The sequence below is a fragment of the Myxine glutinosa genome, chromosome 1 (genome assembly GCF_964187855.1).
Source record: "Myxine glutinosa chromosome 1, kmMyxGlut1.1, whole genome shotgun sequence".
Lineage (NCBI taxonomy): Eukaryota > Metazoa > Chordata > Myxini > Myxiniformes > Myxinidae > Myxine > Myxine glutinosa.
The window spans coordinates 253,459,471-253,473,252 of NC_136261.1; the positions used below are offsets into that span (position 1 = coordinate 253,459,471).

Consider the following 13,782-nt stretch of genomic DNA (forward strand, 5'->3'; position numbering starts at 1 on the left):
CACGACATTAAAAAATTCTGCCCCTTTGTCTATGCTCCAATTTGTCTGTCTTCTATGGGGGGGTTGCCCTCCAAAATAGGTGTTTGCTTTCTCCTCAAACTACACACGTGATTCTGGTGAAACTTCACCACAACCTTCATCACCCGCAATGTGCCAACGTTTGTTCACGGCATTTAAAAAATCTTTCCCTTCGGTGGTCTACTGGGGGTTGCCCCCAAAATAGGTATTTGATTTATTCTCAGAACCTACACACGCAATTTCGATGAAACTTCACCACAACCTTAATCACCCATGATGTACCAATGTTTGTTCAAGGCATTAGAAAAATTGGGGTCTTAGGAGGTATATGGGGTTGGGGGAGGAGGGTTTGCCCCCAAAATAGATATATATATTTTTGTTTGTTTAAAGTCTTATGATTATGTTAGTATGATTCTAGAATCTAGATGGTGCCCTGTCTTCTAGCAACCATTGAAATTGGTTAAAAATACCTTTAGTCAGTGCAGTATACTGTTTATTCTACCAGGTGAGCACCAGGGGTATTGCCCCTATGGTTATATAACGCAGTGATGTTGGTGGATTTCCAAGCAAATGGAAGATGACCTAGCGCAAAAGATAGGGTGAAAAGGGGCAGAGGATGTGCAAGAGCAACAGAGCAGGTGTTTAGGACAATAGGACATGCAAGCTGATGCCATCTGGTGCATTCATTTTTGTAAACCATTTTGTGGATGGTGAGGAGTTTCCTGATTTTGATGTCTAGTTTATTCATTCCGGTTGTGGTCAGTTTAAATGTGTGTTGTGTGTGTGTGTGTGTGTGTGTGTGTTTGTGAGTACATTCCTGTTATTTCTGTTAATTATTCTTCTGTATGCAAGTGCATAAAAATAGAGAATAATGCATTGAAGAGGCACTCACAATTTCCTGTCCTTTCATCAAGGAGGCAAGGACAATGGTTTCATATGTCAATGTTGCCAATGCCTTGTGGAGATGTTTCCCCATTGTTGTACTTTTAGACAGGTCCATGCCAGGCAGAAATGGCGCCGTTTTCCAGTCAAGGTTTTCTCAGTGGATTTATATACTTTTGATCATACTCTGTCGAATAAGCTTGTGGGCCACCCTGAAATTTGCCTCAAATCCAAGATGGCGGCCAAAAATCCAAAATGGCCACCAGAATAGCTAAAATAGTATTTCTGAGAGTTGCTTTTACCCATAGATGATTTTTTTTCAACTGATTGTGGCCTATTATGATAAAGAAAGATAACTCAGTCATAACTCAGCCATAAAAATTAACAATCGGTACTTTATTAACAAAATGGCCGCCGGGCAACTTCCGTATTATGGAAACTGCTATAACTTCAGTTCCGAGTGTGATATGATTATAATTTTGGTGTCCAGTCATATGTTTTTGGGGTCAAGGAATCCATATTTGTACTTTTTATTTCAGTGAAATCATTGGTTCATAAAGAAATCTAAGATGGCTGCCAATACTGGCCACCGATGTGGCAGATTCAGTCATGTCTTGTGCTCCATAATATATATTACAATACATTTTGATTCAATTTCTTGGTTTCCAAAGTCTGGTTATCCATTTAGTTGGTTTATCATGACACTAGCTCAATAGATCATCCCCTAAATCATGGATGAACAATAAATCCAAGATGGCTGCCGCTGAACGGCTCCTAGTCAGTTTTGCTTCGTCTACCAAACTACACAGGTTTATAAAATGTATCTGAATTCCCATTCAATATGATCCCCGGCTTTGGTTATGCTTTGGGAAAAATATGTTGTTCAAAAGGCACATAATCCTCAGTTACTAAGATCAAGATCAAGATCACTCTCTTCACTCTGAAAGTCTGAATAAAGTCCACAGGTATCCGAAGAAAGTTGTTCCATGGTGCTCTCCGAATTTTCCCCATCTCCTTGGTACTCTTCATCAACTTCAGATTCTTCTGCTCTTTCTTCTGCCCCACCGATACCTATAAAAAATGTGAATGGATATAGTCGGGATTCAAAACAGTAAATCATATAAAAATAACAAAATTACGATTGCATTTTGGACTTATCTACCTTGCTTTTCTCTTTCTCTACAGTGAACTTCACTGTCTTGTACATGTTTTCTGCTTGTATTCCTGTGTCTCTTCTTCCTTGAAGGCTGGCTTCTCTCTTCTACTGCATCTTCTAAATCTGCATCATACTCCGCGAGACCTGTAAGTGGAAGGTTACACATATTTAATCTGGATGAATGCACTGCCAGTGGGAATACATTGGAGGAACTTTATGACAGGAACGAAAAGCAATGATCAAAGTAATGATATATTTTTAGTATACTTACTTTGAATTTGTCTTTTCTTGCTCTTTTTCTTGGAGAGGCTTGGAGGGAGTTGCGGGCAGGTAAACCATATTGGCCTGATACCATCATCTGTATTTTCCCATCCTCTGTCAGTGATAGAAGGATACTCAATGTTTTGCTTGAGACACTGGTACCACACCCATGCCTGAAGGTCACTCCTCTTGAGGTGTTCATTGGTGCTACTCTCGTCTGGAAGGATGCTGGAACTAGATTTCACCTTTTGAGTGTTGTACGTTCGGATCCTTGTTTCAACAAAGCTTTCTTGTTCACTTCCAGAATACATGCAGGTTCTGAAGAAGCATTTAGCACTGGTAGCATCTTGAAAAGATTGATTTGATCTGCCCAGCTGAGAGAGTAGATGGGATTTCTCTTGTTTCAACATCTTCTTCAATGGCTTGATTTTGCCGATGCGAAATGGGAATGATGTCGTGTCACATCCAGTAATGCTATGATATGCTGGGAGAGTTTGACACACTTCATCTCCAAAATGAGTCGTTAGTTTCTTGACACTGACGTACCGATGGTCAATCTTCATGAACCAGTCTTGTGGTGGTTTGCAGACAGAATAGGCATAGCTCAAGAGGATCAGTACATCTGTATCTGAAGCCTTAATCACAACCGGACCTTCGCACTTGCTTGCATGAAGAACAAGCCTGGTGTCAGCCTCATGATGGTTGCAGGATTCAAGTTGTTCAAACTTAGTTTGCGTGATCAACCATGTATTCTGTTCCTCTGTCACGGTGAGTGGAATTCTGAGTTTCGATCTGACTGAATCACTTTTGAAGTAAGTGACCATAAATTTAATCAGCTCAGTCTTGTTTTCAGCATTATGCAGAAATGCGTCCCAATCTTTGCCTCTGGGCATACTCTGCTCGGGGCTTGTGATGTGGGTTCTTCTACCAGAGATCCCTCGGCGTCGTTGGGTTAACTCCTTTGTAGTGGACGTACAGTAGGAATCAAATATGATCCCAAGCTGTTTTGGGTTTGACTGGCTTGGTGGCATGCAGAATTTCAATAGGGCATCAGTGTATTCTCCCCAAGTCTGTTGAGCCGGGATTGACTTTACAGCTGCCATTCCGTCAATCAGCCAGTTGCTTCTATTTGGCGGTTCCTCTGTAGTTGATGAAGATTCCTCAATAAGGTAGTTCCTCAGCGCTGCTTTAGAACCTTGTCGAATGTCTCGTTCTGGTGTGGCAAGGGCAAGTGGAATAGTTGTCAGGGGGTGTGAATGTGCCTCTTCAGGGGTAGTTGCCTTTCCTACCAACACACCAAATGCTTGTCGATCCTCCTTGAGAACGTTCACTGCCTTTGGATTTTTCTTGACCTTCTCCATGCCCGTTTTGATCTTGAGATTCACAATCCTGTCAAAAATGTTCATTCTGCCTTCTCCAGTAGCCTTGAGTCTAAGGTTAACAAAGTCTTGGAATTGTTTCTCTCCTGCTTCGGTTGATGACAACAATCCACTGACAATACCTTGGTTAATTTCCACTCCAGTTTTCATGTGACGCGCAGAACCAATCAGAAAAGGGTCAAAGTACTTATCCAATTGGATGACTAGGTTGCGAACCATGTTGTCATGCTGCCTCCGTGCCCCTATTGTTGTTTCCTTGTGAGTTGAAGAGGTCAGGATATGCAACCTTTCCTTCAATCTTCCTCTGAGCTTTGCCATTAAGTGACTCGTTTTTATGAACGCATCTGTTGTCTGCTTGCTGGTACTGTAACCGCCTTGCATTGGACCACCCCGGACTTTAACCTCTCTGTTGATTGTGGTCTCAGTGATCAAGTCCCCATGGATCGTAGAAAAGGGCTCGCCAGTCATCGACCCTCCAAATCCATTTTGCAACAGATCATCCCAGGCATCTTTGTGATTCACCTTCAGATTTTGGAGATTGACGTGTTGGAATGTCAGGTACCTAGCATAGTTGATGTGCCCGAAAGCAAAGCACTTTGGAAGAAGCGTTCTCTCTGCTGCCAGGTGTGTTTCAATGCTCTTCTCCCTTACAGCTGCTATGAGGCACAACATTGCTGATACGTCCTTAAGCCTTAATTCGGAGAGCACCATGGAACAACTTTCTTCGGATACCTGTGGACTTTATTCAGACTTTCAGAGTGAAGAGAGTGATCTTGATCTTGATCTTAGTAACTGAGGATTATGTGCCTTTTGAACAACATATTTTTCCCAAAGCATAACCAAAGCCGGGGATCATATTGAATGGGAATTCAGATACATTTTATAAACCTGTGTAGTTTGGTAGACGAAGCAAAACTGACTAGGAGCCGTTCAGCGGCAGCCATCTTGGATTTATTGTTCATCCATGATTTAGGGGATGATCTATTGAGCTAGTGTCATGATAAACCAACTAAATGGATAACCAGACTTTGGAAACCAAGAAATTGAATCAAAATGTATTGTAATATATATTATGGAGCACAAGACATGACTGAATCTGCCACATCGGTGGCCAGTATTGGCAGCCATCTTAGATTTCTTTATGAACCAATGATTTCACTGAAATAAAAAGTACAAATATGGATTCCTTGACCCCAAAAACATATGACTGGACACCAAAATTATAATCATATCACACTCGGAACTGAAGTTATAGCAGTTTCCGTAATACGGAAGTTGCCCGGCGGCCATTTTGTTAATAAAGTACCGATTGTTAATTTTTATGGCTGAGTTATGACTGAGTTATCTTTCTTTATCATAATAGGCCACAATCAGTTGAAAAAAAATCATCTATGGGTAAAAGCAACTCTCAGAAATACTATTTTAGCTATTCTGGTGGCCATTTTGGATTTTTGGCCGCCATCTTGGATTTGAGGCAAATTTCAGGGTGGCCCACAAGCTTATTCGACAGAGTATGATCAAAAGTATATAAATCCACTGAGAAAACCTTGACTGGAAAACGGCGCCATTTCTGCCTGGCATGGACCTGTCCATTTAGAATGGCTCAATACCATCTCCATTGGATCTATTGGCATAGTTTGTGGAACGTAAATAAATGATTTTTCTTTTTCTTTTTCTTGTGTTGCAATTCATATTCATATTGCCATTGATTATCATGGTGAGTTTGCTCGCAGAAAAGCCTCGAGGTATGTACACACGTCACGTAGCTGTCGAGCCTGGGTTCGAATACCAAACCAACTATAAACTGTTATCTTGGTGTTTCCAAAACAGGGTGAGGCATCAATTTGTGCAATGTCCTTCAGATGGATAGTAAACTTGGGGTTCTATCTGCCAGAATTAGTTGGTGTACATTAAAGATCCCACGGTATCCTTCACAAAGGGAAGGCGAGCTATCGCCGGCACCATGAACAAATTACAAATTTCTGCCCTGACCTATAGGGGGTGCTGCATCAGTGGCAAACACTGAGGCAACCAACAATGAGGCAACCAACAGCCACAGTCTGCATAGGAAATGTAATGAAATGTCATTGTGAGATATTGGAATCTCTGAGTACAGTAAAGGAGCATAATTATGTGAATGGATGTGGGTTTCAGTTTCCATATGACAAAATCAGAGAACTAGGTCTACTTTAAAGCAATAGCTCAAATTTGTAGGATTCAAATTGGTGAGAAGCCTCGTGGTGACTTAGTGGTTGAGGTGGTTGACTTATGATCTTAAGTTCCTGAGTTAAAGCCCTCCCACCCCTCCTCCATCATGCTAAACCAACACCAGGTGAATTGACTCAGTCTGTCATCCTTCCGAAGTCAGCAAAATGAGTAACAGCTCTGGGAAAAAGTGAGCCATTCAAGAATCCTGCGTCAGATGTCACCCATCCAGGATTTTTCCCCCGAGCCAATGAAACTGCCTCGAGAGCTCTATGTTTGGGATGGCACATGGACCATTTATCCATTGCCTTGGCGACATGGAAATTCAGTCCACAAATAATGCTGTTTACTAACTGCCCGCAGGGCAACTTGTGGGTGGTCAAATAATGCTACCATGAAAAGGCCAAAATCCCCTAACATAATTTATCCCCAAAACAAATACAATTATATATCTATACAATGAGAGCCATTTGTCTGTCTGTGTGTTGCCATTTTTGTCAGAGATGGCTGAACGGATCTTCGTGTAACTTTCAGAGGTTCATCAGTGAGTGCCTGGGAGTGTTTTGGGCAAAAAGAAAAAAAAGTTAGATTTTTTTTCGGGATTAAAAAAAATTGCTTTATCAGCTGTAGTTATGTCGGAATCACCTTTAGAGGCCATTTTCCCCGCAGAGCAGGGGTTGGCCTTTCTTGGGCACCATGGTCCCCTTTTTGAAGCAATGTTTTGCAGTCAGATGCCCTTCCTGCCGCCAAACCTGTTAGTCGCTTCTTGCGACACACACAAGGAATTACCAGTGATCTGGTACTCAATTTGCCGACTTTGGAAGGGTGACAGGCTGAATCAACCCCACTGGTGTTAATTCAGCAAACGAACCCAGGATCCTAGGATCCCAAGCTGGCACCCTAACTGCTAAGCCAACACCAGACTTAGTTATGTGAAAGGTAATATGTAAATGAGATCCCCAACCACATTCCAAGGTTTTAATGCATATTGATGATTTTCCACCCTTCCCCCACCCAAACCTCTCATGTGCAACCATGTTAACAAGGGTGGTTGTTGGGAAGTGTTTTAGGCACCCACAGTATATACAGTCATGTGAAAAAGTAAGTACACCCCATGTAAAGTTTTGACTTTTTCAACATATTTCAACATACAGCTATTTGATCTTCATTTCAACAATATTGATAGATAAAGGTGATATAATATAACAAATATCATGAAACATTTACATTTTGTAGTCCATTGTGTAGTTTAAATAAACATGAATGCAAATTTCGCATGTGGAAAAAGTAAGTACACCCTTGGCTCTAATAGGTGGTATTGCCCCCTTTGGCAGAAACAACCTCAAGTAAGCATTTCTTATAACTGTCTACCAGTCTCTGACATCGACTGGGAGAAATTTTTCCCCACTCCTCCATGCAGAATTCATTCAGCTCTGCGATGTTTGAGGGGTTTCTTGCATGCATAGCTCGTTTCAAATCCCCCCACAACATCTCGATGGGATTTCGATCCGGGCTTTGACTTGGCCATTCCAGAACCCTCCATTTCTTTCTTTTCAGCCATTCCTTGGTGGATTTACTGGTATGTTTAGGGTCATTGTCATGTTGCAAGGTCGACCTTCGGTTGAGCATCAACTTTCTGACAGATGGCCTCACATTATCCTCAAGCACCCTCTGGTAGAATGAAGAATTCATGGTGGATTCTATGATGGTGAGTTGCACAGGCCCTGATGCAGCAAAGCTGCCCCAAACCATAATATTTCCACCACCATGCTTTACAGTTGGTATCAGGTTCTTGTGGTCAAATGCTGTCTTTGGTTTTCGCCAAACATGTCTTCTGGTACTGTGGCCAAATAGCTCTACCTTTGACTCATCTGTCCAGAGCACATTGTTCCAGGAGTGCTGGTCTTTGCCTCGGTGTTCATTGGCAAACTATAGTCTTGCCCTGATGTTCCTCCTGGACAGCAAAGGTTTCCTCTTGGTACACCTCCCATGTAGATCAAATTTGTGCAGCCTCTTTCTAATGGTAGAATCGTGCACTTTCACATCAACAGTGGCAAGAGTTACCTGTAGGTCCCGTGATGACATTCTGGGGTTCTTAGAGACTTCTTTCAGCATCTTTCGGTCTGCTCTCAGGCTGAACTTGCTGGGGCGGCCTGGCCTGAACAAGTTGGCAGTTGTTTGGAATCTTCTCCACTTGTAGATTATCTTCCGGACAGTCGAATGATTGATTTCAAATTGTTTGGCGATCTTTTTAAATCCCTTCCCAGACTCGTAGGCATCTATAACCTTCTTTCTGAAGACCTCAGAGAGCTCTTTTGATCTAGGCATGGTGACGCCGCACACTTCAACAACAAAGACCAAACCAAACAGTCAGGTTTAAATAAGACAGGTTCCTCCAAGATCCTCTCTAACGATGTTCTAATCATTTGCACCTGAGCTGATTCTAATTTTAGGTATTTGAAGTAGTGATAAATGTCGGGGTGTACTTACTTTTTCCACATGTGAAATTTGCATTTATGTTTATTTAAATTATACAATGGATTACAAAATGTAAATGTTTCATGATATTTGTTATATTATATCACCTTTATCTATAGATACTGTTTAATTGAAGATCAAATAGCTGTATGTTGAAATATGTTGAAAAAGTCAAAACTTTACATGGGGTGTACTTACTTTTTCACGTGACTGTATATATATATATAACAAATAGATTTCTTCAAAATGCCAACAGGATTAGAACAGCACTGGGCAATGCAGGGTACTCCCACTTGCTCCTTCATAAAGTGATCATTTATTGGGATGAAACTGCTTTCATGAATGTGCGAAGATATGAAGAATGTGTGCTGTGTAATCATGGCTTGTATTGGACTGCACGAGAGAATGAGGGTGACTGTTGTTGGCTCAACCACGCGTCTCAAGATCCCGACAAGTAGCCATGTGCCACGGCGCCAGGCACGGCCTCTTGTACTCGCTCACAGTTTGTGCTGTTGCTGCAGCCTCGTCTGTATCCAAAGTTTCTCTGGAAAAAGTGCCAGTTTTATTGAGGCTTCAGTGCAGCTCAATCGGTGCCTCTGGCCGTCGGCAAGAATCATCGAGGGAGCAACCCACCCTCCAAAAGACAGAGAAAAAAACCATCCACATTGCATGTGATAATTTCATGGAAATAGACCAGCGTGATTCTTTCCTCGGTTTGTTTTCAATTTGTCCAACTCGGACACGCCACATTCGGAATGTTTCATGCCCCCTCCTGTAAAACCCTAATTTCAAAGAAAATTCTTGCATATCTCAGTCACCAAAGTCTGTTTTTTTTCCTTCTTTTTTCAAAGCATTTCAACATGTTGTGTGCTTATGGTGGCAAAGTCATTAATACTTTTTGCTTTTGCCATTTACACATTTTTTTTGTTTGAATCACGATTTGTACTTCAAGTCCTTGGAAGGTTTTTTGTTCTACTTTCAAACACGAAGACAACACTGATGTATCCAACTTTGACGAGTTCCCAAGTTATTGTCCTGGTAAAAATAAAGAAAAAAAAATAAAAATCTGGATTCAAACAAAAATGAGCAAATGGCAAAAGCAAAAAGTTTAAAGTCCTTTGTTACTCCAATGCGCACGTTTTCAGTGATACCCTCTTGTAAGAATACTTTTATCAAAGAAATAAAACACCCGAGCAAATATGATTAATTTTATGTTGAATTCCTGTAAAAAATTAAAACTTTGGAAATGATAAAGAATTCTTTAGTCATGGCTTAATGCTATTGCCTGCTCAGAATGACCATGTGGAAATTCTGAGTAATAAAAAAAAACATCTGCTACAAACCCTCAACATAGTTGTAGTCTGTAGTATTTCTTTGGCCTGATAATAACAGCAACGACTTCCATTTTACAAATCACATCTTGAAACTGGTCGGAAAGCTCAATGATGATGATCGAAAACCTCCTAAAACCTCCCACTCATTTCAGGACACACTGCAGCCCTCTCACATCCTTTGAAAAGCCACTGCTAGATATTTAATACTTGGGATTTGGTTATTAGCTAAGGATGTATAGCATTATATGGAGCATGGTATGTTTTTATAAACTTACTTATAGAATGATCAGACTGGATGCTGTAGCAGGAGTACATTTACCTTTGAGAGCTTCCTAGTTTGGGTTTCATTCTCAGGCCGACTACAAACTGTCAGATTGATGTTTTGCAGGCAGGACATCGCGGATTGAGTCTCTCAGATGGACATGAAGGTTCGGACACATCTTCTAGTAAGCATTAGTTGGTGGATGTAAAATAATCCCACGGTGTCTTTCACGAATTGTCGTCCAGTTAAATCCGGGACACAAATTACAAATTCCTGTCCTGACCGACTGCTGCGAAAGGCAATGGCAAACCACCCAACATTACTGTTGTGATTTACTGCAAAGCAACAAGGAATCTCAGACACAATCCTTAGCCACGTGTGTTCCTTTTATTCCAAGACTAGCAGAAGCCGGTTGTAAAAATTATCACGACAGACAAAAAAGGGAAGCCTTTTATTCTTGCGCTGGTTGAAAGAGCAATAACGAATGTCTTGAGGTTTTGTAAGTACCTAGCACGAAAAGAAAAGAAGAGAGTAAAATGAGTTCAACCACGTATTGATTTATTCAAGACATTTTATCTTGGGTAAACTTACCATGGATTTTATGAAGATAAACGTTTAAGCTTAGGAACGAAGTAGTCTGTCCAGAAAGTTTTGTTCCAGTTTAAAATTGCATTATAACCAAACCAAAGAGATACAATGATGCGGTGTTTTGCATTTATTCACGAAATTCATGTAGTTTGTTTTGTACTTCAGTGCACCTCAACATGTGCACCTTTATTGGCACAGAGCACATCCAGGTGATAATCCACTTCAATGCACGTGTTGGACCACATATCCCTCATCACACTGCTGATGTAGTTGGTTATCTTCACACTAAGTGTTTCAATGTCAGCAACAGAGGTTTGGAAAACAATCCTTGACATACCCACGCAAGAAGAAGTCGAAGGAGTGGGTGGACGCCAGGGATTGCCCCACGCTATCCAATCCATTTAACTCTCGGTTCTAAAGGTTGCACGATCTGCACTTTATATGCGTGAAGATGCAACCTCTTGAGTACAACTTTGTTTTTTATTTTATAATTTCCCCATGGGTTTGGATTCATTCGAAGTGTCTTTTACCTTATTTTTTCTCTCCGAGGAACGTTTCCGTGATTCTGGAGGTAACAGACAGCATGTGCCGATGATATTGTTGTGGATTTGAGAATCCTGCACGTTGATAATTGTTGTAAATATCACCCTCTGTAAATAATAGTAATTCCTTGTAAATACCTCCATCCTTGTAAATACCTTTCTGTCTTCTACCGACTCCTCTCCGGCCTTGCTCCCCCAGCTCTCTCTGTGCTCTGTCCCCCCAATATTCCTTCAGGTCGCACAAGATCTGCCTGCAACCCTCTTATGGTTAAACTGCCAAAGTCTAGGCTCTCTGCTCACCTTCACTATTTCATTCCCCTTTTCTCCCGCCTCTGGAACAAACTCCCCCACTCCCTTCAATCCCACTCCTCCCTCCAGGTCTTTAAAACAGCTGTTCACCACCATCTCTTATCTTCCCCCATCCAAAACCTTGATCTTTTCTACCCCCACTAATTCACCCCAGAGTCCTTGCAGTGTTCATATGTTTTATTCCTCTCCCACCTCCCCCCAAGTCCTCCTGATGTCCCTGCTCTCAAATGTTGTGTTTGTGTCCTTCCCCCTCTCTCCCCATCTTGTCTGCCGCTCCCCTTGTTTTTTGTGTTTTGTGTGTCGGTTTGTCTTTTTGTGCGATTAATGTTAGCTCTTTCACGAGCCTCGATCTTGTATACAAAAAAAAAAAAAAAAATTATTGCAAAGGTCAAAGGTCGTCCCTTTAGCTAGTCCATCGCATACACGTAGAAAATCATAGGATCTTCTAAATAGTTATCTCTTTATTCTATGTCAGTATAAGGCTCTGTTTCCCATTAGTTGACTCTGCATTGCATAAAATGAAATAAGGTAGAATCCCCTTTCAATTGCCACCAAAACGCAATTGCCGCAGCGTTCGCTGCCCTTTGGCTGGGGCTCGCTCGAATCGCCCCAAAACCTCCATTACGCACATGGTTAAGCTGGAGAAGAAGGAAGAGGAGCCGTCGGATCATGGGCGTGGCACCACCTCATCATCAAAGGTGGAGCCAGCGAGCCCCCACCAGCCAACCAGGGCTGATGAGATACCATGACGGGCATGGCGCACATTGATCTTGAAGCGCGTTATATAAGCGCCCACGCAAGCCTTTTCGCAGCAGATGCATGACCCAGCTGAGTTCTGCACAAGAGAGATTTCTGCAGAGAGCCACTTCAACCAGCCCCGTTTCAACCAGCCGCGTGAAGCCCTGATGGGGCAGCGAGTGACCCTGCCGGTGTGCGGTATAAAGCCGAATATGAGGAACTGCCGGCTCTTCGCTTCCCGCCCGGAGCGGACCCACTTGCTGTGCCCTGTGGTCCCACCTTCGCATCCTTCCCGCCATTCCTGCCTGAGAATTCCCCATTCGTGTACGTGAGTTTGTCTTGTTTGTTCTGTCTTGGGAATAAGTTAAGCCTGTAGATAAGCTAGAATTGCACTGTGTCTCCTTCTTCTGTAAATTATTTTCGTTTCTTTCCTTCTCCCTTGGTTTCTTTGATTTGTACATAATTAGTTAATAAATCCCTGTTCTTCCTACCTTTGCCTTCTTTCCTTCACATCTGTTCGTCTTTGTGATTTCCCCCATTGAGTACCTGTGGCGCGATTTCGGCCAACGTTTAAGAATCGGGTTTAGTCCTTGCTAATGGTTTGAACTGCGGGCTGCTAAAACCGCTCCGCAAAATACCATCTTGTCCGTGGTTTCGAACGGAGTTGCCCACCTGCTTTGTGGAGGGATCGGCGGGGGTGTACGGGAATCCTTTGACCGATCGCCTCGGCCAATCCCACCCCACAAGGGAGCTGGGTAGCTTCAGGAGTGGAGACGGCCAGTACAAATATAAGGGGGATTAACCCCCCCCCCCTCTGCTAAGGGGAGAGCTGTCCCCATTTCCGTAACAATTGGTGTCAGGAGCGAGATTCGGACCCGAAGTGCGCTTAACGCACTCAAAATTACGAGTGGCCAAAATTTTATTAAAACATCCTAAATTTAAATTGTGCCATGGATAATCAAGGCGACCGGATTCCGGTGGGGGTAGAAGAAGAAGAGGTAGAGTCGACCCAGGACCAAGGGGAGGATTTGGGAGTAATGGAGGAAGGCAATACGTATTCGGTAGCGGAAGGTTCCAGGCACACAAGATGGCGGCGGCGCGCACGAGGTTAGAAGCTCACAAAACGGCGCCGTGGGCGCGGCAGCCGCGCCCTCGGCGCCGGTGAATTTGAACCTCTTCATGGTGCAAATGGAGGCCCTCATGCTAATGATGGGTGAGCGATTAGAAAGTAAAATAGACACCCAAAAGGAAAAAACGAGAGCTCAGGGTGAGCAATTGAGAAATGATATGGGAAACCAAATTGGAGCAATGAGGGACGAAGCAAGGGGTACCAGTGACAAAATTGGGAAGTTAGACCAAATTGGAGGGTTTAGACAACAAATGTGAGGGATTAAACGGTAAATTGGGAGGAGTAGGAAACAAGTTGGAAAGCAAATTGGAGGGATTCGGAAGCAGATTAGGGGACAAACTGGGGGGCATAATTGGCCAAGCCAAAGAAATTAATGAGGGGTTGGCGAGGGGGCAAGCCACATATGAGGTAAGGGAAGCGGAGAGGGACAGATCGCAGGTTGGGCGAGCAGGTCCCGGGCGTATGCGACACGGTAAAGCGGGTCGAGAAGCGCTGGTTGAG

General features: G+C 42.8%; 1 protein-coding gene across 1 annotated transcript; it reads right to left on the minus strand.

Moving 5' to 3' along the window:
• Positions 1–1,415: 1,415 nt before the first annotated feature.
• Positions 1,416–4,407, minus strand: LOC144891729 (uncharacterized). Its single transcript, XM_078775891.1, has 3 exons — positions 2,328–4,407; positions 2,063–2,200; positions 1,416–1,971 (listed from the first exon to the last, which is right to left on the minus strand). Exons 1-3 carry the CDS (start codon positions 4,405–4,407, stop codon positions 1,802–1,804), a joined length of 2,388 nt encoding a protein of 795 aa, XP_078632017.1. The 3' UTR covers positions 1,416–1,801.
• Between the last annotated feature and the right edge of the window lie 9,375 nt (positions 4,408–13,782).